Source organism: Fusarium flagelliforme (genome assembly GCF_020744385.1).
Source record: "Fusarium flagelliforme strain FIESC 12 MPI-CAGE-AA-0113 chromosome Unknown B0J16scaffold_3, whole genome shotgun sequence".
In the NCBI taxonomy this organism is placed as follows: domain Eukaryota; kingdom Fungi; phylum Ascomycota; class Sordariomycetes; order Hypocreales; family Nectriaceae; genus Fusarium; species Fusarium flagelliforme.
In genome coordinates this window covers 4029904-4055049 of record NW_025763505.1, presented here as the reverse complement: position 1 = coordinate 4055049, position 25146 = coordinate 4029904, and the positions used below count along the sequence as shown (strand labels likewise).

Genomic DNA, 25146 nt, shown 5'->3' with positions numbered 1-25146 from the left:
AGCTTGCTGTAGATGCAGCTAGGCTGCGCTGCGCTGCTGGCAGGAACCGTCGATGCGCGGTACCACCTTGGGAGGTACAAGTTGGTGTTGGAGAGAAGACACCACTTTCGATAATGACTCGTCCCGTAGAGGTTGTAAGGGATAAGCAGGGACAAGTCAGTCAAGGGGAGTTGAAGATTGAAGTTGAGGTCGAAGTCGTCGGAGAGCGGGGTCTGCCAGGCCCAGTTGGCGTACGGCGGTGACGAAATGGCTCCAGGGGGGTCTCGAAGCGCGGTAAATGTCCCCAGGTCGTCTAGTACAGCACCTAATAGTTTCTCACTGCAAGCGGTTGAGAACGAGTGAAAACAGCGCAATCCATAACTGATGAGACGGATAAAAGTCCAGACCATTTGTATTAAGTCAGGCGGCTAATCTAGAATTGAGACATGTTTTTTTGATCGGAAGGAGGCACCTTCTGATTCTGGACACGACCCGAGTTACTACAGCAAGCAGGAGGTACCCATCATGGTTTCCATACCTACCCAACTCGACTCACTAAGCTTAATCGCAAGAGACCACGTTTAATATTCACGACTCAAATCTCTGGATACTACAGTATCCGCGACAATTATTCATCTTCCATCATCACTGGCTCTCATTAATCCCCGTTGCTGTCTCATCGCCGCTTCCATCTCCACTCCAACACCATAACGACCATTTAGTGCCTGACTGCATTAACAACCGCCTGACGGACCGTCTTAGGCCCAATATCTCACAACCAGTAACATCGCTCAGGTGCCTTGCAAACCACTTCACGTCCCGTATCTTGAAGATGGACCATTCCAAGATTGTCCAAGCCTCGACCTTTTAACCGCCGCCATAGTTTCTTCACCTCAGTCCGACTCAAGCGCACACTCACGAACCGTTGATATCGTCGAGTGCGTCTCCATATCCGTGGGCCGCGTTATTAGTTGCGTGGATCAATGTGAAATGTCGGTGCCTGTGGAAGATTGCGTAGGTGCGTACGATATGCTGATGCGTTTACTTACACCATTTCCAGGCACCAAGATTCACGGTTTACATCTAAACAAGCTGTGGAAATATCCCAACAAATCCGTCCTAGCGCTCTAGTCCAATATTCATCTGGCTTCTGATGACTACTGAGAATCAGCCGTGCGCCTTTGTCGTCCTCCTATAGACATCGATTCGTGACATTGTCACGCCAAAATCGAAGCTCATCATCTATCATTTCAGCCAAGACCTTTTCTTTTCCAACCACCGTTTGTTCGACTATGGAGAGAGCAAATACCCAATCTGCCTTGCATCCTTGATTCATATCACATGCTTGGGACTATTGATCGGAACTGTTTCTTCCGATTTCAACACCTATATCACATTTGAGCTGCAACCCAATCAGAATGTTGTATATGTACAATCCGTTGTGCAGTTCATGCACGAAGATTTGTTCGGGATCCGTATATCCTCCACGAAGAAACGATCAGATGACCTGCTGGACTTTCCTACACCGCCAATTGTCAGTTCAATACCGGCCGCATATGAGAAGCTGTGTTCCAACTTTTGTTTGTTTGTCAGTTGGAACTACCAACTTCTATCTCGACCCCAACGTCGCTTCCACATACATCAAGACCCTCGTCTGATGACTTGGAGCTAATGCAAGTGACGCTGGCCTCACCCTAGCCAGGAACGCTCATTTTGTGTATCATTGGTCAGCTCTTCACAAAACCAACACGGACTCTCGCTTCAATCCGTGGTATTGAGCGGCCCGCTGCTGCAGGGGTCTTGATCCCTCTCAAAGGGTCGCCGCGGCCTGTTATGCGACCCCATCGTCCATCTTACTAACATACAGAAGCGTGCGCCACGAGGTCGAGATATGACATGCGTATAAAGTGTCTCATGCCGATTTTGGGCATAATTCTGATCATATCATAGCACAATTATTTGTGTTAGGTGTTGGTTACATATTTACAACTTGATAAGTTTATGGGAAGGTTCACTGGAGCATTATCATAGACAGACCCTCACAGCAGCTGAGCGGCGTTGCATCAGACCATGTCAAGCTAACCCCAAGACTCTCTTGTCACACCGCAAACTACATCGAAATGTCAGCGTATGAATAGCACCCGATTGAAGTGACTGTGATTCAAATTGAGGACGGAGATGGTTCTCTTCTGGCAAACCAATCCGATAGTGTGCATTTCTTCATCACAAGACCAATTTACAATTGAGCGCCCCTCTTGTTGCCCAAGTGGAGGACTCAAACTGCCGAGCTGAAGCTTCATCACTTACGAAGTTTTCAATGCTACTGTCACTTTCTGTCCCATGTCAATAGGCACTGCCTGGTGGTTTTCGATTGTCATGGTTGAGAACTTGCTTTGGTGGGGGGCGCATAGAGAAGATGTTTATCAAACCTATTTGCGCATTTTACTACACGCAGGTGATTCTAGAAATCATTCAGAGGACTGTCTACTTGTCCCTCTTACATGCTCACAGTGCTGAATCCATTGTTGTTTTTTATTTTACCCATGTTCGGAAAAGCTACATTTCAGCGTGGTCCAGTTTGAGACTCTAGGGTAGCACTACTTCTACAAGAGAATCTATAGTAGATACTTATTCTTATTTCTTATAAGTGCTTAGGTTCAATTGGATAATAAAAGACTTACTCTAGCTATGTTAGCGAAAATAGTATGCTTCGCAAGCTAAGATTCACTGCCAAACGAATGGAATATTTCGTGATCATTTGGCGAAGCGTAATTGGAGCCTTCGACTAAGATCTGATAAGATTTACATGAGTTTTAGCTCAACTGGTCTAACGAACCCGAACACTCTAACCTGTGGACTAATGCATCATGACAATATCGCAGGCTTCATGCCTGCAAATTACGCTCTCAAGTTGACTTAGTTGATCGCCGTACGTCCGTCAACAGTCCCGGATTTTCGGAACTCGCCATAGAAAAGTGGACCACCACCGGAGCCCATGTCCGGTAGCATCGGGATCGAGCTTCTGGAAGTTACTTTTGATTCACTCGTCTGATATGATATCCATGCCAAGTCTGGCCTGACTGCTGCGGAGAACTGTACGTAGCTCTCTACATATAGAGAATCAACGAGTGATGTAATTACACTGGGCCTGCTGAAAGAGCTTCGCATTGTGCGATCCTGATTCAATTACCAATACTGCCTGACGTCAACGATGAGTGATGACAAGATGACGACCCATTTTGTAGAATCTCAACGTTATATCAATTGCGCCTCACCATATTTTTAAAGTTGCTTTAAAAAAGCTTCCTAGTACATAACAGAAGACATCATATTCTTTTGTATCAACAAGCAAAATGTCAACATCAGCAGCTCCCTTTTACCAGCTCCGTTGCGGCTGCAACCAATACCCATGGGGCAAGCAAGGCTCTAACTCTCTGTCCGCCCGACTCTGCGAAAAGACACCAGGATGGGATGGAGATGGCAAGGAGAACTTCAAGATTGACGAGAACAAGCCGTACGCCGAGATGTGGATGGGCACTTACCCTGTCTTGCCCTCTTACGTCGCTAGCACGGGCGAGGATCTTCAAGATGTTCTGGACCGATATCCTAAGGAGCTCCTCGGAGAGAAAGTGACCTCCAAGTTCGGACACAGCAAGTTGCCATACCTGCCCAAGGTTCTTTCGATCGCGAAGGCATTGCCGTTGCAAGTTCACCCCAACAAGGAGTTTTCGAGCAAGAAGCACAAGGAGGATCCCGATTCGTTCACTGATGGCAACCACAAGCCCGAGATTGCTCTTGCTCTGTCCGAATTCGAAGCTTTCTGCGGCTTCAAGCCTGTTGAGGCCATCGTGGATGTCTTGCGCCAGAAGCCTCTGCGACACTTGCTTGTTGCTGGAGGTGCCACAGTCGCCGATGAGAAGATTAGTCCCGAAGGACTGAAGCAGGTCGTCCGAACAATCCTAACTTTGTCTGACGAAGATATCAAGAAGACTTTCCAGGCTATCAGGGAGCTCCCCGACTCTGCCTTTACTGGTCTCAACTCCCACATTCCCCAGGTTGCTAAGAAGCTCGAGGACATGTTCCCCGAACACGACCCTGGTAACCTAGTTGCTCTCCTATGCATGAACTACATGCTCCTCCAGCCAGGCGAGGTCATCTACATCCCCGCTGGTGGTATTCATGCCTACATTCAGGGCGACATTATCGAATGCATGGCGCGCTCTGATAACGTTCTCAACACTGGTTTCTGCCCTAAGGCAGAGCGAGACAATGTGGATGAGTTCTGCTCAGTGCTGAACTGGGAGTCCACAACCAAAACGCAAACCACCCTTCAGTCCGAGACTTATTCCGGAAGCAAAGAGGGCAAGACACAACTCTTCAAGCCTCCTACCAGCGAATTCAACGTCCTTGCTACCGATCTCCAGGCTGGTGAGCGTGAGACTTTGAGTGAAGGTGGTCCCAAGATTATTCTGGCGTCTCGAGGTAGTGCGACAGTCAAGGCGAATGATAAGTCATTTGAGCTCGGAGAGGGACATGTTTACTTTATCGCTCAAGGCGTGAAGCTGGATATTACTGCTGGCAATGGAGGCCTGTTGCTGCATAGTGCGGTTGCAGAATAATTCTGATGATGACGACAATAACGAAGATGATGATTTCGTTTGTATATTTAGATGAGATAGAATCAGAAATTTGCACAAAGAGCGAATTAGTGTTTGAAAAGCCAAGTCCTCACAGTGTAGGTGTCTTGAAGTCTGAAATTAATATGCCGTACCTAAACTCATGGGTCGATTGGCCCGTTGAAGGTCAACGAGAAGAATATGGGCAGTCACGATCCGTGCTTTGGTGTTTCTCATATTTCAGGCAGGCTGTGAGCATTAAACACTGTGCAGGTGCGACTGCCAGCGGCATGTGAATCACGAATCACAGTGCGAGCGCAATGACCTTTCCTCTCCACTGCCCTTTCCTTCTACATCTCGAACACAACTTTGAACTCCCTGCAGCAACTTCTGTCCTTCATAAAAAGCATGTTCTGAATACGATAAGAAGCCATTTTAAACCTGTAAAGGCCGGTTTAACGAGTCTATGTTCTGAGAATACTTCCTGGATTCGTGTTTTGTGCTGCTACCTGTTCGTTTCCCAAGGAGCGCGTGTTAGCGCTCCCAGAGACCACCAATGTCGACATTCAACGGCATCGTTTCTGAATTCCCAGACATAAGAAGTGTGTTAGACTGGCTGATTGAGATTATTGAATTCTGATTAGGGATTATCAGTCGACTTCTTTCGTAAGAATGCCAATGCACCACCACCGTTGGCATGCTTCCTAAGCCACGTCCATAGCGACCATCTCGCAGGTATAGAGAGCCTAAAATCTCCATTGTGAGTACAGGAATCCGTTCGGTTTTCTGCGCTAACTAGAGAACACAAGTGTATATTGCTCAGCGGCTACTCGCGAGATACTACTACAACTTGAGAGATATCCATGTAGGATCAACTATGCGAAGGGCGTTCTTGAAGCCAGGCAACAGACCTTTAAACATCTTGACAAGATATTGGTATGTGCGCCTTCATTTACTTCTTATCTTGCTAACCCTCACAGAAACCTTTACCACTGGAAGCACCAACATCTATCGAGCTTCGTCCAGGCCAACAGATCCAGGTGACGCTCTTTGATGCTAACCATTGCCCCGGGGCTGTCATGTTCTGTAAGATGACAGTGCAAATATTATTTTCCAGCCCACTAATGATGAACAGTGGTCGAAGGAGATGGAAAAGCAATCTTGTACACTGGAGACATACGGAGCGAACCATGGTTCGTCAACGCCATTTCCCGAAATCCTAATCTGGTCGAATACACATCAGGTCTCAAAACTCTTGACAAGATCTATCTCGATACGTCTTTCATTGAAGATGTTCCATTCCAAACAAAGGTAGAAGGTATAGCGGAACTATTGAGAAAGATTTCCGACTACCCAGATGATACCATCTTTCACCTTCAAGCTTGGACTTACGGCTACGAAGATGTCTGGATTGCCCTATCTAAGGCACTCAGATCTAAGGCAGGTCAACTTCATACATCTTAACCCACTATTAAATCTCTAACACAAACAGATACATGTTGACGAGTACAAATTGTGCATATACAATTCACTGAAATCAAGGAATCCCAACTCACGATTCCATGCAGATATCCATCTGACTCCTGAATCACCAGCCTTAACTGGCCATTTATGTGGCAATACACCGCATCCAGGATGTCTGACTGCGGATATCAATGTCCGCTTGCATAGTTGTGAAAAGGGAAACATGTGCGAAGTGGCTCAAAGGCCTACAACCGTGTTTATCCAGCCCATAATTGCTCATCTATCTACAGGAGAAGATTTAGCTGAAATTGGAGTTGGAGGAGGCGGGGACGACCTTCAACGGGAAGCTGAGCTTGAACCCTTGGATCAAGACACCTTAGACACTCTTTTTAGTCGGTTCGTTTGTCGCATGAACACTGCTTAGGCCAATCTAATATTCTATAGAGTCCTCACCTCATCTGAGACCGCGGTTGACTTGTCAGATACGCTTCAAGAGGGTTTGGATCAGCTAGTATCGACAGGCCGAAACATACCCCTGGATTGGGACCTCGACACCTTGAGCACACATTCAGCCGATGAAATCATTACTATGCTTATTCAAAGGCTGAGCAAAAGCAGCAAGAACCAGAAGCCTATTCATGAGGGCGCATTGCCGAAGACGATTTATTTCCCCTACTCAAGGCATTCTTCTTTGCCCGAGCTCCGCCACTTCGTGGATGTCTTCCGCCCAAAAGACGTATGGCCGTGCACTGTTAGTCCTGCCGAATGGCTTAAGAATGGTACGAACCCATGAATCCATCATCTTTGACTTGTCTGACATATGCTAGGAATCACTGTTGGGTCTCTGTTCGGATGGCTTTGTTCTGGCAAAGATTTTGAACATGACAAAGTTATGCAGGCCTTTGCCACTACACATGCGTTGAATAGCCAGCACCAACACCACGACAGCCAAACAACTACCAATTCAGACCGTGTTCCAAGCTCGCCAGTTTACGAACCGCAAAGCCCTCAACGACAAAGACCAAGTATTCTCTCCCCCAAGTTTGTGAGTCAGTTGTTAGACACTCAAGTCAGTGATTACCAAGAGGAGATAGTCGTCGCATTAGAGAGACCGGCCGAAGAGTTGGTTGCTCAACCTGAGAAGTCACCAATTCGTCATACAAGTGAAACATCAGCCGATTTCCAGTCAGAGGGCATTTCACAGGGGCTTAACCGTGGTATAAAGCCGACCGAAAGACTGCCTGATAACCCAACCCCAAGGTCCTCCGGTCAAAAGCGCAGCTTTTCCAACATTTCCCAGAATGAGACAGAAGATGAGACCGAAGGGGAAACCGAAGATGAAGAGCAAGAGACAGCATACCCGTTGAGAGAGCCGCCTGGCATGAGCATGGCAGAAGGTTGTTCTCTTGCCCGTCGAGAAGCTTATTTGCAAATGGCCCAAAATCTGATGGGGAATACTTGGACTTCGTTACAGCTGATATCGACTAGTAATGAGTATACATCCGAGGAAAAAGAACTATAGTCACATGGTAGCCAGTGTGCTTTCGGACACAAAAATATTTCGAGTTGAAAGGTGGGATACTTGAATGTCAATGGATGCTATTCATATATACTCGTATGCTGGGTCTATGATATCATGTATATGCAAGAGATTCGGCAACCTTCTGCTTAGGCCAATGCAACATCTCGAGGAACATTGTCCGGCCAATCAGGGCTTCCTCTATCTTGTTCATTATTTGCCGAGACCAGCCTCTCAAATACCAGAATTTTCTCTCAAGAACTGCCCAATGCACAAGCCAATAAGCGAAGAGAAGAAGAGCATGGGATCTGCGTGCGGCAAGATCGAGCAGCACACTGTCGTCAATCGCATACAGCCAGAATTGGACAGCACCAGCCTCCGTGTGTGCGCCAGCCGCGGCCAAGAGCCGAACAGAAGTTTCCAGTTTATCCAAGGCCGCCGCATAATGTTGCAGACCATTGGCAGGGATATCAGATTCTTGAAAGGCCCGAAGTCTCTTGAGAGCGGCCCAACTATCTATAGGCAGGACTGAGTTCTCAAGCGAAGGATAGCTATGCCAAAGGTTAACATTGTAGTAGCGTGGATGGGTAAGGTTATGCCGTTACCTTTCCGCCTCTTCATCAGATCTCAGAGGCCAAATACCAAAGACGACAGGAGCAAACTCGGTCCTGACTATGCGCCCCAGCACCGGCTCTAGTGTTGTTCTGATGCCTCTTACCAGGGAAGCTACCTCGATGATATTGTTGATGGGGTTCTCAAGTACACCGTTTTCCGAACGCATGGAAAGAGTGAGCATGTGCAAAACAACAACGGAAGCAAAACCAAAAATAGGCATCCAATTAGAAGGATCGAAGTTTTGGAGTTGCCGACGGTAACCCTCAGACCCAAGAGTTTGGTGATAATCGGCCAATGGCAGATATGTCTTGCGACTAGCAGGAACCATGTAGGCTTTGTGGGCGGCTGCAATAGCGAGAATACCATGCATGACGAAAGGGTCCTGATAACCTAATCTCGGGATGGCAACCGACCAGACATATATCAAGTCCTTTCGGATCGACAGGCTTTCGGCAGTCACGGTACAATAATGGTGCATTAGTTCACAATCGCGAGCCCAGAGCTCATGGGCAGGGAAGGGGGCAATTTGGTCAGCGGGACTGGGGTGGGTATAATCTTGGAAGTGAGCAGGAGAGTCAACTTGTATATTCTCCAGTGAGCCGGGAGTTGAAGGAGTCAGATCTGGTAGATTGGGAGTGTAGGTTTCGCCGCTTTCATTGGTAGAAGATGGCAATGATAGACTGCATTCGACGCCATGTCTTTTGCAGTGGAAGCACGAAGGACGAGCTTCATCACACTATCGTTGCTAGTTTAGCTATTGTCTACACCCCATTCACGCACTGACAGTTTGGTGTAAGGAAAAACGTGGTAGTGGAACATACGCACCTTGACTTTACGCCTCTTACAGTTCAAGCAGCCAGTGCGAGACTTGGTGTGCGTTCTTCGCGAGGCCATAACTCTATCCGATCGGTTTCCAAACCCGCGGGTTCGCTTTAGGAGTTTGGACAATGCGAGACCAGAAGAGATGAATAAAGACTAGAAAGGGAAGAAACCAGCTTTTCACATGGTTTCGGGACATTGCAAGGCGAAGTGAAGGACGAAGGAAGCCGAGCCCGGAGCGAATACTCGGAAAGACGCACTTCGGTCCGCGTACTCGGGCGAACTAAACTTGTTAGGGCAAGGATTGAGTTAGCTGACGTTGAGGCTCAGCTGCTGCTGGTGACAGCTTCAAGCTTATTTGGAGGTTAAGAGATTTGGGATGTCTGAGTACGAAGTGAATACGCGGCTGGGGATCGTATATGGCTTTGATAGGGGGTTGTTGATGGTCAATTTAGAAGTTGATTGTTTATAAAGCTGTAGTAATTCCTGTGTTTGGATAGTTCATCAAGACTTTGCTTGTTCAGTTATTCTTATTCTAAGCACTCCAACTTCTCGGGTGCGTTCATTCTTTATAATCTTGGATCCTCGTTGCTTGTTCTGAACTTTGGGACCAATACCGAGAGATCCGGTACGACATCACAGCCATGAACTGCAACCCCGACTACGAAAATGCAACATGGGCATTCTATCGATTTGTACCTTCAAAGGAAGCCAACATTGTCTTTGTGGTTCTTTTCGCAATAACGACACTCCTACACGTTTTGCAACTTTGGCGAACTAAAACATGGTATCTAATACCGTTGGTTATAGGAGGAGTTTGTACGTTGTACCCCCCGATCGACACAAAGATAGACAGACACTAACAATTGTAAGGCGAGGTTATCGGATATATCGGACGAGTCCTGAATACAAATGAAGAACCAGGATGTTGGTCGATGGGCCCGTATATCATGCAAAGCGTCCTTATTCTTATCGCACCAGCACTTTTCGCAGCCTCGATCTATATGATCCTTGGACGAATCATTCTTCTGACAGATGGAGAACATCATTCGTTGATTCCGAGGAAATGGCTTACTAAACTCTTCGTCTTTGGCGATGTTGCATCGTTTATGCTCCAATCATCTGGTAAGACTCTCGAGACGATCTTGGGTTATGGCGGCTAACGGTTATAGGTGGCGGTCTCATGGCCGTCGCAGACTTGAACAAGATGGGCGAGAAGATCATTGTCGGCGGTCTCTTTGTCCAGCTTTTCTTCTTTGGCTGCTTCATCATTGTCAGCTTGGTCTTTCACATCCGCATGCGTCGTGCTCCAACGCCAAATTCTTTACGAAGAGAAGTCCGATGGCAGACATATCTCGCAACACTGTACGTCACAGGTATTCTAATCTGGGTGCGCAGTTTGTTCAGGGTGATTGAGTTCATCGAGGGCAACGATGGACACTTGATGCGTAGTGAAGTCTGGGTTTTTGTCTTCGATGGGATGTTGATGTTGCTTGTGCTGGTGTGGATGAATTGGTTCCATCCTGGAGAGATTGGATTGTTGATCAGAGGAGAGGGAAGTGTCAGGAATGGACTTGAGTTGATGAAGGTTAGGACAAGGTTTGATACGGCGGAGAGTTTAGAGTCTGGACGAAATGTTTGAGAGGGTTTCGGCAATCTATTGGCCGGGTCTAAAAGATGGAAGAGGCCCAGGTCTAGATTCAAGTCCAGTGGAGGTCCAGGTCCAGGCCTTGGGCCTTCAGTGATGCTAAGCCCTGTCAACTCTAATTCTTTAGCGCCCTTCGGTAACTAAATTCACCGATCCCCTTGATCCTTGACATGAGACATAAAAGACGTTTCAAAACGGGAATATGAAGCATTGCCAAGTGACAGTAACATGATTAACAACCAACAGGTTACATAACTATCCCGAACCTCTAACTTTATGAGGAAAAGGCATCATGAGAGGGGCAATGGATAAGCTGTGCCGCCGTCATACCATCCTCATATCTTTTCAGCTGAACAAGGTCGGTTAGAAAGAAAAAGCAAGAAAAAGAGAGGAATGTGGCTTGGTATTGGTCAATGGCCAGGGTTATTTTATTTGAACCAGAGAACCTCTTTCTTCTTTCATCATCTTCAATTTGTTCTTTGTATATAATATTTCGTGGTATAGTCAAGCTTCAATATGACTTTGTTAGCTGATATCCTAGCTCAAGTGACCTTGGCGAGAGTCTTTGTTTTCAGCTTTTTATTCTTGGTCATCTCTTTCATTGTTGACTTAGTGAGTCAACCTCGTTATCCTGACAGCATTCCTGTTCTTGGTCACGACTCCAAGAAATGGTTTTCGACGATTCGGAATAGCTTTGCCTACTTTACGCAGCATCAGGCATGGACTGGAGAAGGTTATGAAAAGGTATCCTCCTTCCATCTATCCTGTGATTGAAGAAGCGTCTAATTGTGAATAGTATGGCAAAAATGGGTTACCCTTCATTGCTCCAGCGCCACTCTCTCGTCCCCCAGACGTCGTCCTGCCCAGGTCCCAAGTCGCCTGGATGATGAACCAGCCTGGCCACATCCTCTCCGCAACCCAGGCACACGATAAGATCATGCATAGCGAGTATAACTTCCTCGGCAAGGATCTTACAGAGGACGACTTTGGCCCGCGCGTTGTGCACAAGTATCTTGCTCGTCATCTACCAGCTCTCGTCCCAGCTATCGCAGATGAAACCAATGCTACAGTTCAAGATGCGCTCGAAAAGCTAATGAAAGCAGCTGCTGAGAAGGACCCAAAAAACGTCGATTCTGAGGGTTTCACTAAGGTCAATCTTTGGGAGATGTGGCTCGCTATAGTTCCTCGTATTACGAATCGTCTTCTTGTTGGTGAGACGATATGTCGAGATCCCAGCTTTATCGACTCCATGGTTCGCTTCACAGACGATGTTGTTCGGAATAGCTTCTTGCTCCACGCTTTCCCTCAAGTCCTGCATCCCATCATCGGTCGTCTTATTACTATCCCAAATTATCTTCACTGGCGCACCGCTGCGCGCCGTGTCGTGCCGATTATCGAACAACGTATAAAAGACATACAGCGTAAAGAAGCTGGAGATCCTGAGATGAAGAATTGGTCACCTCCAGAGGACTATTTTACATGGCACATTCGTCTTGCCATGGCGGAAGGAAACTCGTTTGAGCTTGATCCCATTGTCGTCTCCAAGCGTATTTTGCCTATAAATTTTGCGGCCATCCATACAACTGTTTTGACAGGCCATTCTTGGATGCTAGATCTCTGGTCCCTCTCCCCCGATGGACGCGCTCTCGATACTCTACGCGACGAACTCGAAGCTCATCAGCCGACTGAAGGACACTGGACGAAGCAAAATCTTGCCGCTCTCGTACGACTCGATTCATCATTTCGCGAATCCCAACGTTTGAGCAACTTTGCCGCGAATCTCGTCGAACGACAAGTCGTTGCGCCCGAGGGCCTTCATAACCCCGATTACGGATGGACGTTACCGCAGGGTGCCTTTGTAACTTTGAACTTGCAAGGGACGCATCACGATGATGAGATTTTTGAAGGGGCCATGAAGTACAATCCATGGCGATACTCGAATTCTAGAGAGGAATGGGGGAGGAAGACGGCTGAAGAGAAGAAGGAGAATGAGAAGGAGGGTTTGAGGGTCAAAGGTTTGGGAATGGTGACGATCAGCGATACTCATCTAGCGTTTGGTCTGGGTCGACATGCTTGGTAAGTCTATTGCTGTGTACAATTACGAAGATATGCTAACGTTTATAGTCCTGGACGGTTCTTTGTAGCCCATGAGCTCAAGCTAATAGCAGCCAAACTTCTCCTCGACTACGATATCAAAACGATTGAAGAACGACCGAAAGCACAATGGCTGGGCGCAACAATCATTCCTCCTCTCGACGCATGCATTGAAATCCGACCCAGAGCTTCACGACGATAAATTTACTATATAACTATTATCTAGCTATATCCACCATGAGCCTCTCCATCATTCAACGCCACCCCGTTCTTCTTACCCTCCATCAACTTCGTCAGCGCCTTGACCAAGTTATCAACAGCTGATTCGGACGTTTGATGATGAAACACAAGTCTCGCCATAGGAAACACAGCAATATTCTCCTTTGCGCAATACTCGACGAATGCAGCAGGTGGAATACCAGCGGTTTCAAGATCGAGAATGATCATGTTCGTCTGCACAGGAAGCGCAAACTTGTATCCAACAGCTTCAAGGCGCTTTGCAGCTTCCTTGGTCATCGTATGGACAGACGAGAACCTGGGGACGCTGTACTCGAGAGCTGAAAGTGCTGCAGCAGCCATCATTCCTGGCTGTCGAGTTCCTCCTCCAAGCATCTTTCGGAACCATTTGGCTCGCTCGATGAAGGGCTTCTTGCCTAGGATCACACTACCCATTGGGGCGCCGATACCCTTGGCGAGACAGATGGAGATACTATCGAAGCATGCTGCGTACGCCTTCAGATCAACGCCTTCGCCGATAACGCCGTCAAATACACGAGCTCCGTCAAGGTGCATGGCGATGGGCTTTTGGCCCTCCGGGACTGGGAATGAGCGGACATAGTTTGAGATGGCTTGAGCATCTGCAAGTGGTAGAATTGTTCCAGAGAGGGTGTTCTCGAGAGATACGACTCTGGTAGGTGGGAAGTGAACTATGATGGTCAACCTTCTGTTAGCCATATCATCTTGGGATAACTTACTATTCCCATCAGCAATAATATTCTTCTTAATATCCTCCAACGTCAAATGAACCCCATTCTCCGGTTTAATCGTCGTAACACCCGCCTGCGAAATAACCGGCAAAGCCCCAGACTCCCAACAATGCACATGCGCCCTGTGATCCAAAAGAACACTATGCGGCGGCTGCGTAAGATGCGTCCTCAAACAGATTTGATTTCCCTGCGTTCCAGAAATTGCCCACAGCGCAGCCTCCATGCCCGTCATCTCCACAAGACGAGATTCCAAGGCTTTGACCGAGGGATCGCCTTCTGGGTCGTAGATGTCGTCGTTGACCGAGGCTTCGAGGATGGCTGTCATCATAGACTCTATGGGGACGGTGACTACATCGGAGCGAAAGTCACGGGAAGCTTTCTCGCGGTTTGCGAGGAGCTTGGATTGGACTTTGGGGTTGAAGGGGGATTCGGGGGTTTCAATAAGACTGGGCATTGTGATGGTGTTGAAGTGATGGGTGGTTTTGGGACTATCTTGACGGTATGTCTTGGTCTTTATATACTCTTTGTATTTATATATCTTTAGGAACCCCGCACATATGAGGGGAACCATTGCAACTCTCTGTTATCTCTTGTGTATTCATCTGATCATGAGGAGTTTCCCGCGGGGATCTACTCAGTCCAAGCCAAGTGAGGCTTGCATATGGTGTTGTGGATCTACGTACTATAGGTAGGTAACCAGATTTGGCTTGCGAATAGTAGCACATATCGTTGGATGTAAACAGCTTTGTTGACCCTCGCCAATGGGAGATTGTTTACTGTATTACAAGAACATACATTGTCCAATCAATTTACATACTTCGAATGCATCTTTCCTATACGATCTGCTGATGGAGTAATCAACAAAGACAAAAGTCCTCGGGCTTTGATCTGCGTCGATATGCATGATAGATAGGCAACCTGATAGCTGAAGGCGAAGAATCTCCACACCAAACTCCGCGGCCAACTACACAGTTTCCCGCGGTCACTCAGTCTCAATACCGAACGCCGTTAAACTCCACACTAATCTGGACATGTTAATTGAATTGAATGAAATGTGTCATAAGAATAGTACTTTTGTTATATTATCAACAAGCTCGACAGATATCCAGCCTTAATCACGCTCAAAATCTCCAACACTATAGGTCGAAGCCCAATCCATCTGTGTTGCCCAAAAACATACCTCCCTGCTGTCCTTCTCTCAATAGAGCAGCAACATCAACTCTTCCACCTGTGATATATCGTTCACTCACACCCAGGTTAACTCTCCTGCTCAACTCTTCTCTTAGCTGGGCCTTGAGAGCACCCATCTCCGCCTTGGTAAGTTGCTGCGCTTTCTGCTCCTTTCTTCTTCGGCCTCCGCCACGACCACCCTTAGGGCCACTGCCGTTGATCTCATCAATATCATCGGAATCATATTCCACACCGAGCTCATCAGCAGCGTTGCGCAGCCACGTATCATCGCTGTGACCCTTCTCCTTGGCAAGTATCGTATCAGCAATCTTCTTGGAAAGGTCCACGCGAGGCTTAAGGCGCGATGCCGCCTTGCGATCGATAAGAAGCGTCTGGATGAAGTGCTCTCTCTTGGTACCCGCGCTGCGCTCAGTATGAACCTTGTTTGCGAGACGGCGCGTAGGAAGAACCTCCTCAGGCGCGCAGAGAATAACACTGATACCGCTGTTTTCGCCACGAGCGGTACGACCAGACCGATGGATGTAAGTGTCCGCGGATCGGGGAACGTGGTAATGAATTACCTGATCAACCTCCTTGATATCGAGACCACGAGCAGCAACATCGGTAGCAACAAGAATGGAGTTGCGGTTGGCAGTGAAACGCTCCAGAGAGCGAAGACGTGCCTTTTGTGCCATTTGAGAGTGCAGAGGGAGAGCTTGAAGGTTAAGGTTTGTAAGAAGGGGTGTGATACGGCGAACAGCTGAGATGGAGTTGGTGAAGACAAGAGTGCGGCGACCAGGGTTGAGGATGAGAACGGTGTAAAGGTAAAGATCCTGTAATTTGTTAGCATCGTGAACATGTGAGGTTTGTACTGTAGACTCACCTTCTCCATAGCACCACACTCAATAAGTCCCTCTTTTAGACCCGAGGCCATCTGACTGATAGGGTTGACATCGATGAACTTGGGCTCTCCCCGGAACTTGAGACATTTCATAAGATAAGCCATCTTCTCGTCGTCGTCTCCTGTAGATTTGCCCTTGCCAGCCAACTTGGTCTGAAGATCCTTATCGAAAGTAGCTGAAAAGACAAGTGTCTGTCGGGCGCTGCGCTCATCTTCGTCTTCGTCCTCCTCGTCTGAGCTTTCGGCATCATCACCAGGGCTCTTTCCATCAAGAGCACCAATAATATCCTCTGCCTCCTTGAACTGCCCAACCTTGAAAAGTCGATCCGCCTCATCAACAACAAGGAACTTGATCTTGGCGAATTTGCTCTGCAGAGCTCTGTCGCCACTGAGAACCTCCCATAGACGACCAGGTGTACCGATAACAATATCGGCCTTCTCCAGTTGTCGCTGTTGCTTCAGAATACTGAGACCACCAGTCACAACACAAACATATGGTGCGCTAGGAAGGCCGTCGCAGAGAGCCTTGAGATGGTCTCCCAACTGCTTAGCCAATTCTCGCGTAGGAGAAAGCACCACAGACATAGGGCCAGTCCTCTCAACACCCTGCTCCTGCATCTCCAGCCACCTCTCCACCATAGGAATACCGAACGCGAGCGTCTTTCCAGAACCCGTCTGGGCCTTGCCAATGACATCGTGACCAGCCACAATCTCGGGAATCGTCTTCCGCTGAATCTTTGTCGGCTTCGCGAACTTGAGCTTGGCGATGGCGGAAATGATCTGAGGCGACAGGTTTAGAGAAACCCAGGGCGCCATGTCGAGGTCTTCGTCGTCGTTCCCATCGGCCAGCGCGCCGAACGTGTTCCCGCGTGCAGAGGACTTTTGTACGCCTTGCGCGGCCTTGACCAATTGCTCGTCTTGGTTGTTGCCGGCACTGTTCTTCCCATCCAGTTTGTTTTTGTTTTGCTTCTTCTTGTTGGTCTTTTCTTGGTCTGCATTCTTGCCCTTATTCTTCCCTTGAGGCTTCTCGCTTTCCACGCCGTCTTCACCACTGCCAGCTTTGCCGGAATCGATATCCCCGACCTCCACAGGGTCGTCGCCAAACCCTTCAAAAGATTGGTCACCATCGACAAGTTCTTGTTGCGGGTCGATTACGTTGCTCTTGTTCTTGTCACCGGACACCAGGAATTGGACCTTGCTACCATCCTTGACAACGTCGACGCCCTCAATTACTTCGAGTCCGCCAAAGTCTTCTCCGACTGAAGCCCAGGCGAGAGCTCCAGCGTCGACTGTTTTGCGCGATGCCTTTGCGCTCTTCTTGGAGTTTGAAGGCTTGGTGGTGTTCTTGGATCGTTTCGAGGCAGGACCGGCGACGGTAGGAAGCTTGCGCTTCTTTGACGGGGGAACCATTTGAGTTGATAGAGGTCGCCAATTATCGAGGCGATCGCGATTGTCTAATTTATCGTCGTTTGTCGTCTGGAAGTTGCTTCAATGTCGTGTTTTTCTTCGTCGAGTCGATCTTGAATCCTGTAAGAAGGTCCCCGATTTTTTTGTTGATACTTTTTCTTATCGTTATCGGCAAAAGTTGATGCCGATCCACCGACACCCCCACCATTGGTGAACCGTCTCTCTCCTCTGAAGCGTTCCATCATGGGATACTTATACTTGGCTCACCTCTTGATATCAGTAAGCAGAGTGTCACAAGCATTATCTCTTATGAATTTGTATTGGATTAGCGTTTATTATTTCTGTTTCGGGTCATCTCATTTAACCAGTATCGCCATCCAATGCTACAAAACATACATCAATCTTTTCACGAGACGGTACAAGTCAAATCATGAATTCAAACCAAGGAAATATTTCTCTTTTTTTCCGTTAAGGAACCCAATATGTAGTAGACATGTAATGCTGTGAAACTCTCCGTAACCTGTCATCCATTCTCTCATCCCACGTATTCACCTTCCATGCCGAAATGACAAATAATTACAATGCGTTTTGTTGTGTTGTTGTACAACTCCAATAACCAACTCCACACGGGATATGCCAATCCCAATGGTCTATTAATGCGCTCCGCGAGCACGCTTGGCTCCTCCACCAACCTCGGAATCACCTCGTGGGCGCTTGTTACCAGGTTGGAAATCGTTAGCACCTGGGTTCATTCCACCACGGGCACCACCACGTCCTCCTCGTCCTCCACGACCAGCATGGCCCTGTCCGCCCTCTTGAGTGCCACTGGCTGCGCGCTGACCGGGAGGTACATAGGCTCCGCCTCTTCCACGTCCACCACCACGAGGCATTGGAATGCCAGTTCGTACTGGCTGCTGGCCCTGCTGTTGGCCTTGCTGTTGGCCCTGTTGCTGCTGCTTTGGTTGGGCTTGTTGGGCTTGTTGGCCTTGCTGGGCTTGAGGCTGGCCCTCCTTAGCAGCAGGAGGCGCACCATTTTCATTCTTGACAGCGGGAGCACCACCTTCGTTCTTAGCCGCGAATGGGTTCGGTGCAGAGGTTGAAGCAGCGTTTGTAGACGCTGCGAAGGGGTTGTTAGCCTTAGGGGGAGGGATTCCCCTTGTAGCTGGAGCCGCTGCCTGTGCCTGTGCTGGTTTGGCTTCCGTTGCAGGTGGTGCTCCTGCAGGGGTTGTTGTTGGTGCTGGCTGAGTGCTCTTTGCAGGTGTTGCGGGCGCCGGAGATGGAGGCACGCCAGCTACTGAGCCCTGCCTGGCAGGTGCCGGCTTGGCTACTGCCGGTGCAGGAGGAGGTGCCTGCGCTGTCTTAGCTACATCCCAAACTTCAACAACAGGCTTTTGAGGTGTCTCAGATGCCGCCTTCTCGACTACACCGATCTTGGCATTGGCTGCTCTAAGCTTGTTCTCTGCCATGTTAATCCTCAAGGTAGACTTCTTCGACTCCATAAGCTGAGCCTGCTCTCGAGCTGATGAAATCTTGGATTCATACTCGTTCTTGAGGGTCGACTCTAGCTCTGTCTTCAACTTGTTGCTCTCAACCTCCAGCTTCTTCTTAATGTTTGCTGCGACAATGTTCTTAACAGTTGGGTTTGTCGAAAGGAACTGTCGGATGCCGGCATCATCAAGCTGTGACATGTCGGTCGGTCCAGCAGACGCCGGTGTTGCAGGCACAGTGGGAGCTTCAGCTTTAGCGGGCGTTGCAGGAGGTTGTTGTTCCGTTGCCTCGGTCTTGGGAGCCTCCGCGTTGGGTTTGGCGTTGGGGTTTTCGGCTAGCCAGATCTGCTTCTCTTGCTTGAACTGAAGCTCCAGATCTGCGTTCCTCTTCTTGAACTCGTCCTCCATACGTTGCCTGCTCTCCTTGAGCTTGGCGTTCAAGGTATCCCGCATCCTGTCGGAGCGCTCCTTGATGGTGGTTTGAATTCGGGCCTCGACTTCATTGGCCTTCTGCTCATATTCAGCAGCCTTGGCTTCGGCGGCCGACACCCTCTCTTCGAGAGCCTTCTTCTCCTCATCCGAGACGCCATTAGATGTTTCAGCAGACTCGGCAGGGGCCTGCTCGTTAGTTTGGGTGGCAGTCTCAGGAGCACTCTGCGTGGGCTGGGCAGCGGCATTGGTGGCCTCTTGAAGCTTCTTTGTCACCTCATCCCGCTCAGAGATAACCGACTGCAGCTCACTGCGAAGAGTCTCGAGCTGCTGCTCAGCGCCCTGCTTCTGACCATTGATAGCGTCGAGCTCCTTACGGGCTTCGGCGAGCTGCTGCTCGAGTTGAGTGACAATCTCGGAAGATACCGAAGCTTCGTTGGACTGAGCAGCCGCAGGCGTAGATTGAGTGGTCTGTGCTTGTTGTCGTAGTTGCTCAACCTCCTGTTGGAAGTTCTGGATTTGTTGCTCCAACTCAGACTTCTGGTTCTTGGACTCCTCCGCCTCTTTCTTGATATTCTCGAGTTCGGCGTTGGCCTGGTCCAAGCTTTCCTGCACTTGAGTAGCTCGCTGAATGGCCTCGTTCTTCTCTCCAGTAAGCTTCCTTGATCGTTCCTTGGCTTGTTCAACAATCTTGGCACGTGTGGCGGTCCAGGTGCCTCGTTCGGTCTCGAAGTTAGCCTCGACCTCGGCAAGCTTAGCCTTCAAGGGCTCTTCGCCCTGCTTCAAGGCATCTCGCTCAGCCTCCAACTCGGTAATCTTCTCCTTAAGTTGATCGATCTCGGCAGGGTCGACTCGTCCGTACTGGCTCATGATGCCCTCAGTGCGCTTTCGCCATCTATCGCGATCCTCCTGCATTCCCTTCATCTCTTCCTCCAGGAACTGCTTCTGTGTCTTGAGTGTGTCAATCTCGGCCTCCAGTGGCTGGATACGAGCCTCCATCTCCTCAATCCTTTGATTCTTTTCACTGAGTTGGTCCTTGAGATGTTGGTTCTCATTTCGCAGTGTCATACTGCTCTCACGGTAGATGTTCAACTCATTCAGTTTCTCCATCAGGTCTTTGTGTGTCATGGATGTCTTGCCACTCTGAGCAGCCTGTGTACGCTCTTGATCAAGCTTGAGACGTGCTTCATCCAGTTGAGACTGTGTGTATTCAAGCTGTTGCTGAAGTCTCTTGGATTCCTGAGTCTTGAGATCATACTGAACCTCGAGAATTTCCTTTTCACGTCGAAGATAACTGTTGAGTTCACGCAGACCTTCGGTAGCGTCTCCGAAAGGCACGGGCGACATCCTCTCATCATCCTCCTGCTCCTCGCCGCCACTACGCTTCTGCTGGAGCGCTGCGACTTGTGCAGTCAAGCCCTCCAGCTGCTGGTGGAGGATCTTGTTCTGTGAGTTCACGTCCTCGCGTCGGCGCTTGACCTCGGCCATCTCCTGTTCTAGTTGTTGGCGGCGATCCTCCCAAGAGCTCTCACTCTGAGCAAGAGTAACCTTGGCGGAGTCGGCCTCGGATCTCAAAGCCGCGGCCTCACTCTTGAGGGCGTTGTGTTCGGTTCGCAGTTGTTGAACAAGCTTGGCAGCCTCAGCATGCTTCACGAGTTCTTTCTCGTAATCTTGCTGGGCCTTGGAAGCAATTTCAGCCTGGGAACGGAGATCCTGCTGATGGTATCGGGTAGCCTCTAAGTGTCGAGCGCTTTCCTCCTGGAGTCGGTTCACCTCTTCTTGCAAGATCGCCTTCTCGTCCTCGTATCGTCGTGCAACTTCACCCTGGGAATCACGAAGGCTAGAGAGCTCAGTGTTTGAGCGAGACAACTCAGCCGACATATCCTCCACTCGCTGGCCAAGCTCCTTGATTTTGGCATCCTTCTCTTCAATAAGGGTTTCCATCTCTTGACGGTACTGCTCTTGCAATCCCCGCAAGTCCTCAAGAGACTCTTCATTAGCCTGACTGAGCTCCTTGAATTGTTCGACCTGGGCCTTGGCATTCTCCAGATGGGTATTGGCCATATCCAAGTCTCGCTTAAGGTCGGATATCTCAACATTGAGCTCCTGGATCTCGTTCTCGAGTTGCTGTTGTTGCTCGCCATTCTCGATGGTGCCAGGTCGAGGAGTAGGTCGAGGCTGAAGGCGCCCAGCTCGTTCCTCGGCATTTCGCAACTCAACGGTCAACTCATCAACACGAGCCTGGAGATGATCCCTGCTGGTCTTAACAGCGACATGCTCCTCGCGAATTTGACTCAAACTCGTCATGAGCTCGTCAATTCGCTTCTGTGACTCCTTGGCCTCGTACTCCTTCCTAAGCTGCAACTTCTTCGTCTCCTCCGCCTCGTAGTTCAGCTTTCTCTGGGCGTCGCTAAGATTCTGTTCAAGGCTTTCAATCTTGGCCTGGGCTTTACGTCGTGCCTCGGATTCGGCCATGTTGCGCTCATTCTCGAGCGACTGTTGAGTGGCAAGTAGGTTATTGAGGCGGTTCTTCTCCTCGATCAGATTCTCATTATCCTTGCTCAACCTGTCTTGAATGTCTTTCCACAGTTTCTTCTCGGCCTTGAGATTGGCAGTCTCGTTGCGAACGCTGTCAAGCAGACCCTTAGCTTCAATCAGCTCCTCGGCAACTTGTTGTGTTCGGATATCCTGCTTAGCGGCTGTTTCAGACAGAATCTGGCTACGCTTCTGAAGCTCCTGGTTCTCGTTCTGGAGAGCAACAAAGTTGCTGTGCAACATCTCGCGTCTCTCGGATTCAAGACGAGTCTCGGCTTGAAGTTTGACCTTGTCAGTCTGAAGGGCGTTTCGTTCAGCAGACAATGCGTCGATTTGGTCGCGCAGATCCTTACGGACTCCGTCCTGAGCGTCGCGGTAGTTGTCGTATTCGGACTGAAGCTTGCGAATAGCCTCGTTGAGAGCCTCGGTTTGCTCGGTTGCCTCGATACTAGCCAAAGGCAAACGCTCACCGCCAGCAATAGAGTTTCGCATCATTGAAGCTTCATCACCGCCTCGCTGTTGCAAAAGTCGTCGGAACATGTCTCGCTCGGTCTTGTAGCTGTCCATGGTCTTCTTGATTGACCTTGTCTCATCGGTCATGTGAGCCAGCTCTTGCTGGAGCTTCTCAACCATATCGTGGTCTTGCTTAGCCTGGTGCTTCTCTGCGAGTGCCTCTTCGCTTTCAAGTTGATCGGCAAGCTCACGAGTAATACGCAGAAGCTCCTCATTCTTAGATTGCAAGGATTGGATGTCCTTGAAGACAACTAGCTTCTGGGTAATGAACTGGTGAGTGTCGGACATGTCTGATAGAGCCTCCTCGGAAATCTCTCCCTTCTGCAGTTGCTGAAGGCGGTAGGTCTCATCCTCCGTAAGCTGGTCCATGCCCTTCTCCATGGCGTGGATCTGGAACAAGAGCATGTTGATCTGGGTACCCAGGTCACGTAGTTGAACGCGGAGAATTTTGCTCTCAGACTGTGCTGTTGCAAGTGCACCCTCGGCCTTTCTCGCTGCCTTCTTGGCAGTGTCGCGCTCCTTATAGCTATCCTGAGAAAGCTCCGACATGCGAGTAATCTCTTCTCGGAGTTGATCAGCCTCGGCTTGAAGCTCTTGCATTTCAGGCGCCTTGGCCTCCAAAGCAGACATCATATTATCCAACTCCTCGGAGAGCTGCTGGTTGCGACGTCGCTCAGTAGCCAGCTGGCCCTTGACTTGGTAAAGTTGGTCAAGAGCCTGTGTGGCGGTAATGGCACCCTTGGCTCGAATAGAACCAGGTGTCGCGAAAGGAGAGGAAGGTCGCATGAGAGAGCCGTTGGCACGAGGAGTCTGTGGTGCAGACTCGGCAGGATGTGCGGGTGCGTTCTGCTCAACTCGGACTTGGAGCTCGTCGATTTCGGCCTGGAGCTGGTTGATTCGCTCCTCCATCTGCGAAGAATTCTCGCGCTCTTGCTCGAGCTCGACTCTAACACGTCGAAGTTCGTTCTCGTAGTTGTCTCGAAGTCGCTCCTTCTCAGCCTCGAGGTCACGTACTCGCTCTTGGTGCTTCTTGCTCAGCTGATCAGACATTTCGACAAGTCGCCTCTGATCCTCAAGCTCGTGCTTGTAACTCTCGATCGTCTGTGCGTGAGTACCCTCCTGCTTCTGAAGCTTCACTAGAGCTTCGTCTGCCTTGGACTGCATGGCATCGAGTCGCTCACGGAGCTGCTGTTCAGTTCGCTTGAGGGCATCGACCTGTGATTGGATGTCTTCATTTTGTCTCTGCAGCTCAGCAATGCGAGCACCCTTCTCCTTTCGGTACTTGAGGCCCTCTTCGCTCTTGGTCTTGAGTTCGTTCTCTAGCCATTCGCTGTTCTTTCGGGCAAGATCGAGCTGTTGCTGGAGTGATTCCTCTCGGTACTTGGCACTGCTGAGCTGGCCTCGCGCATTCTGCTCTGACTGTTGCAGAGCGGTAATCTCGCGAGAGAGCTCAACATTTCGCTGATGCTGCTTGGTAAGTTCTTCGGTAATAGTCTGGTCGCGTTTGTTGTTCGACTCGATGATGCTCAAATTGGTTCGGTTCGATGACTGAAGAGTTTCAATCTTATCATTTAGAGCCTTGATCTCGGCATCGTAATCAGATTTCTTGGACTTGAAGACTTGAAGTTCGTTTTCAACTGATTGTCGCTTGGTTTCTGTGTTGAAAAAAGCAATGTCAATAATCATGTACTCCACTCCAGGCCTCACCGACACATACCTTCATCCTTCAGTTGCTGCCTGGCCTCTTCGACATCCTTCAGGGCCTTATCCGCAGTAGCCTTGAAAGTTTGCGATCGCGTTTCAGAGCTGCGCGCCGCGCTCTCGAGCTCAATGTCGGCTTGAAGCTTTTCGGCGTAAAGAGTGTCAAACTCGTGCGCTTTGGCTGCGACAGCCTGCAGCAAGATGTTTACGAGGTCAACGGTCGGTTCGGTCGTCAATGACGCGACGACAGGCTGATCGAGGCCAAGGTGGCCTGCGACGTAGCCAATGTCCACGTCTGCGGCCGCCATGGTCGTGGTCGGATCAGATCGATGTCGCGACACTCGTCATTCCCGTAGCTGCGCGCTCGAAATAAAGAATCGTCGATAATAACAGGTTTCGCGTAAAAGAATGTACAGTGCTAATTGTTGACGAAAGGGTGTGAGGCGTTGATGAAAGACCCCCCGACAAAGGAAATGGAGGCTTTGATTGTTGTTGACGAGACCAGGAAATTTGGAGCTTCAACGAAAGCTAAAGATCCGACACGCCTTCCTTTGTTTGCTACCGGGGAAGCGACGCGCACGGGCCTTTGGGCAAGAGGTACCTGACGGTTGTACCTACGGCGCCCACGTTATTCCGGGCCTGCAAGTTACCCTGTATTCATCCATGACCTGGAGGAGTATAACACCCAGCGATTTGATACTTTTAAGTCATTCGGAAAGAGAGACAAAAGTCTGCAAAAAAAAAAAAAATTGAAATCTGCTCATCTGACTCTAGTTCAAAGCTAGCTTGACCAATTCCTAGGCAGCGAGAGTTGGAGAGCAGTGAATCACCTACCGCAAAAACACAACCACCAATGTCACGTTTAAGATAGGGGTGGGTGCACTCTAACTTTGCCTTGTAAAGTACATCTTTGCATCAATATAATACAAATTTACTTCTCTTTCAAGCACATACGACCATACCTACCAGAAAATACGGGATCCCGTCCGCTCTCCCATAGTCAAGCTGGTAAGGGGCGGATTAGTAGTTGGGTCGGTGACGACCAGCGAATCCCCGCTGTTGTATGTTTTTGGTGTTCTTACCTTTTTGCAACCACTGTAGTGGACTGATGCAGTCAATTGAAATGTATGTATCGAACAAAACCTCTATCGCCCCGTATATTCTTATTATTTTTGAAGTATGCTACATGTGAACTGCTTCTCGCTCTTTAATCCGTTACTCTGATCCTTTTCAAGATGCTCCACGACACTGGTTACCAAGGCC

General features: G+C 49.2%; 7 protein-coding genes across 7 annotated transcripts; 4 read left to right on the top strand and 3 right to left on the bottom strand.

Moving 5' to 3' along the window:
* Nucleotides 1-3148: 3148 nt before the first annotated feature.
* Nucleotides 3149-4792, top strand: B0J16DRAFT_339151 (RmlC-like cupin domain-containing protein). The gene has a single exon (XM_046127511.1). The coding sequence runs from the start codon at nt 3333-3335 to the stop codon at nt 4596-4598; it is 1266 nt and encodes a 421-aa protein (XP_045985159.1). The 5' UTR covers nt 3149-3332; the 3' UTR covers nt 4599-4792.
* A 359-nt stretch (nt 4793-5151) lies between these two features.
* B0J16DRAFT_383112 (uncharacterized protein) lies at nt 5152-7581 on the top strand (the record flags this gene model as incomplete). Its single annotated transcript, XM_046131306.1, has 8 exons — nt 5152-5197; nt 5250-5355; nt 5405-5531; nt 5576-5681; nt 5731-5999; nt 6088-6455; nt 6504-6838; nt 6887-7581. The coding sequence occupies 8 exons, from the start codon at nt 5152-5154 to the stop codon at nt 7579-7581; spliced, it is 2052 nt and encodes a 683-aa protein (XP_045985158.1).
* A 52-nt stretch (nt 7582-7633) lies between these two features.
* Nucleotides 7634-9205, bottom strand: B0J16DRAFT_111026 (uncharacterized protein). The gene is made up of 3 exons (XM_046121444.1): nt 9019-9205; nt 8184-8929; nt 7634-8129 (listed from the first exon to the last, which is right to left on the bottom strand). The coding sequence occupies exons 1-3, from the start codon at nt 9085-9087 to the stop codon at nt 7694-7696; spliced, it is 1251 nt and encodes a 416-aa protein (XP_045985157.1). The 5' UTR covers nt 9088-9205; the 3' UTR covers nt 7634-7693.
* Nucleotides 9206-9383: 178 nt separating this feature from the next.
* Nucleotides 9384-10823, top strand: B0J16DRAFT_362104 (RTA1 like protein-domain-containing protein). Its single transcript, XM_046129792.1, has 3 exons — nt 9384-9831; nt 9886-10137; nt 10185-10823. Exons 1-3 carry the CDS (start codon nt 9657-9659, stop codon nt 10652-10654), a joined length of 897 nt encoding a protein of 298 aa, XP_045985156.1. The 5' UTR covers nt 9384-9656; the 3' UTR covers nt 10655-10823.
* A 353-nt stretch (nt 10824-11176) lies between these two features.
* B0J16DRAFT_397243 (cytochrome P450) lies at nt 11177-12740 on the top strand (the record flags this gene model as incomplete). The annotated part of the gene is made up of 2 exons (XM_046132306.1): nt 11177-11404; nt 11457-12740. The coding sequence occupies 2 exons, from the start codon at nt 11177-11179 to the stop codon at nt 12738-12740; spliced, it is 1512 nt and encodes a 503-aa protein (XP_045985155.1).
* A 205-nt stretch (nt 12741-12945) lies between these two features.
* Nucleotides 12946-14271, bottom strand: B0J16DRAFT_285176 (pyridoxal phosphate-dependent transferase). Its single transcript, XM_046124045.1, has 2 exons — nt 13729-14271; nt 12946-13680 (listed from the first exon to the last, which is right to left on the bottom strand). The coding sequence occupies exons 1-2, from the start codon at nt 14192-14194 to the stop codon at nt 12977-12979; spliced, it is 1170 nt and encodes a 389-aa protein (XP_045985154.1). The 5' UTR covers nt 14195-14271; the 3' UTR covers nt 12946-12976.
* A 502-nt stretch (nt 14272-14773) lies between these two features.
* On the bottom strand, nt 14774-17446 carry B0J16DRAFT_339143 (P-loop containing nucleoside triphosphate hydrolase protein). The gene is made up of 2 exons (XM_046127510.1): nt 15794-17446; nt 14774-15743 (listed from the first exon to the last, which is right to left on the bottom strand). The coding sequence occupies exons 1-2, from the start codon at nt 17219-17221 to the stop codon at nt 14877-14879; spliced, it is 2295 nt and encodes a 764-aa protein (XP_045985153.1). The 5' UTR covers nt 17222-17446; the 3' UTR covers nt 14774-14876.
* Between the last annotated feature and the right edge of the window lie 7700 nt (nt 17447-25146).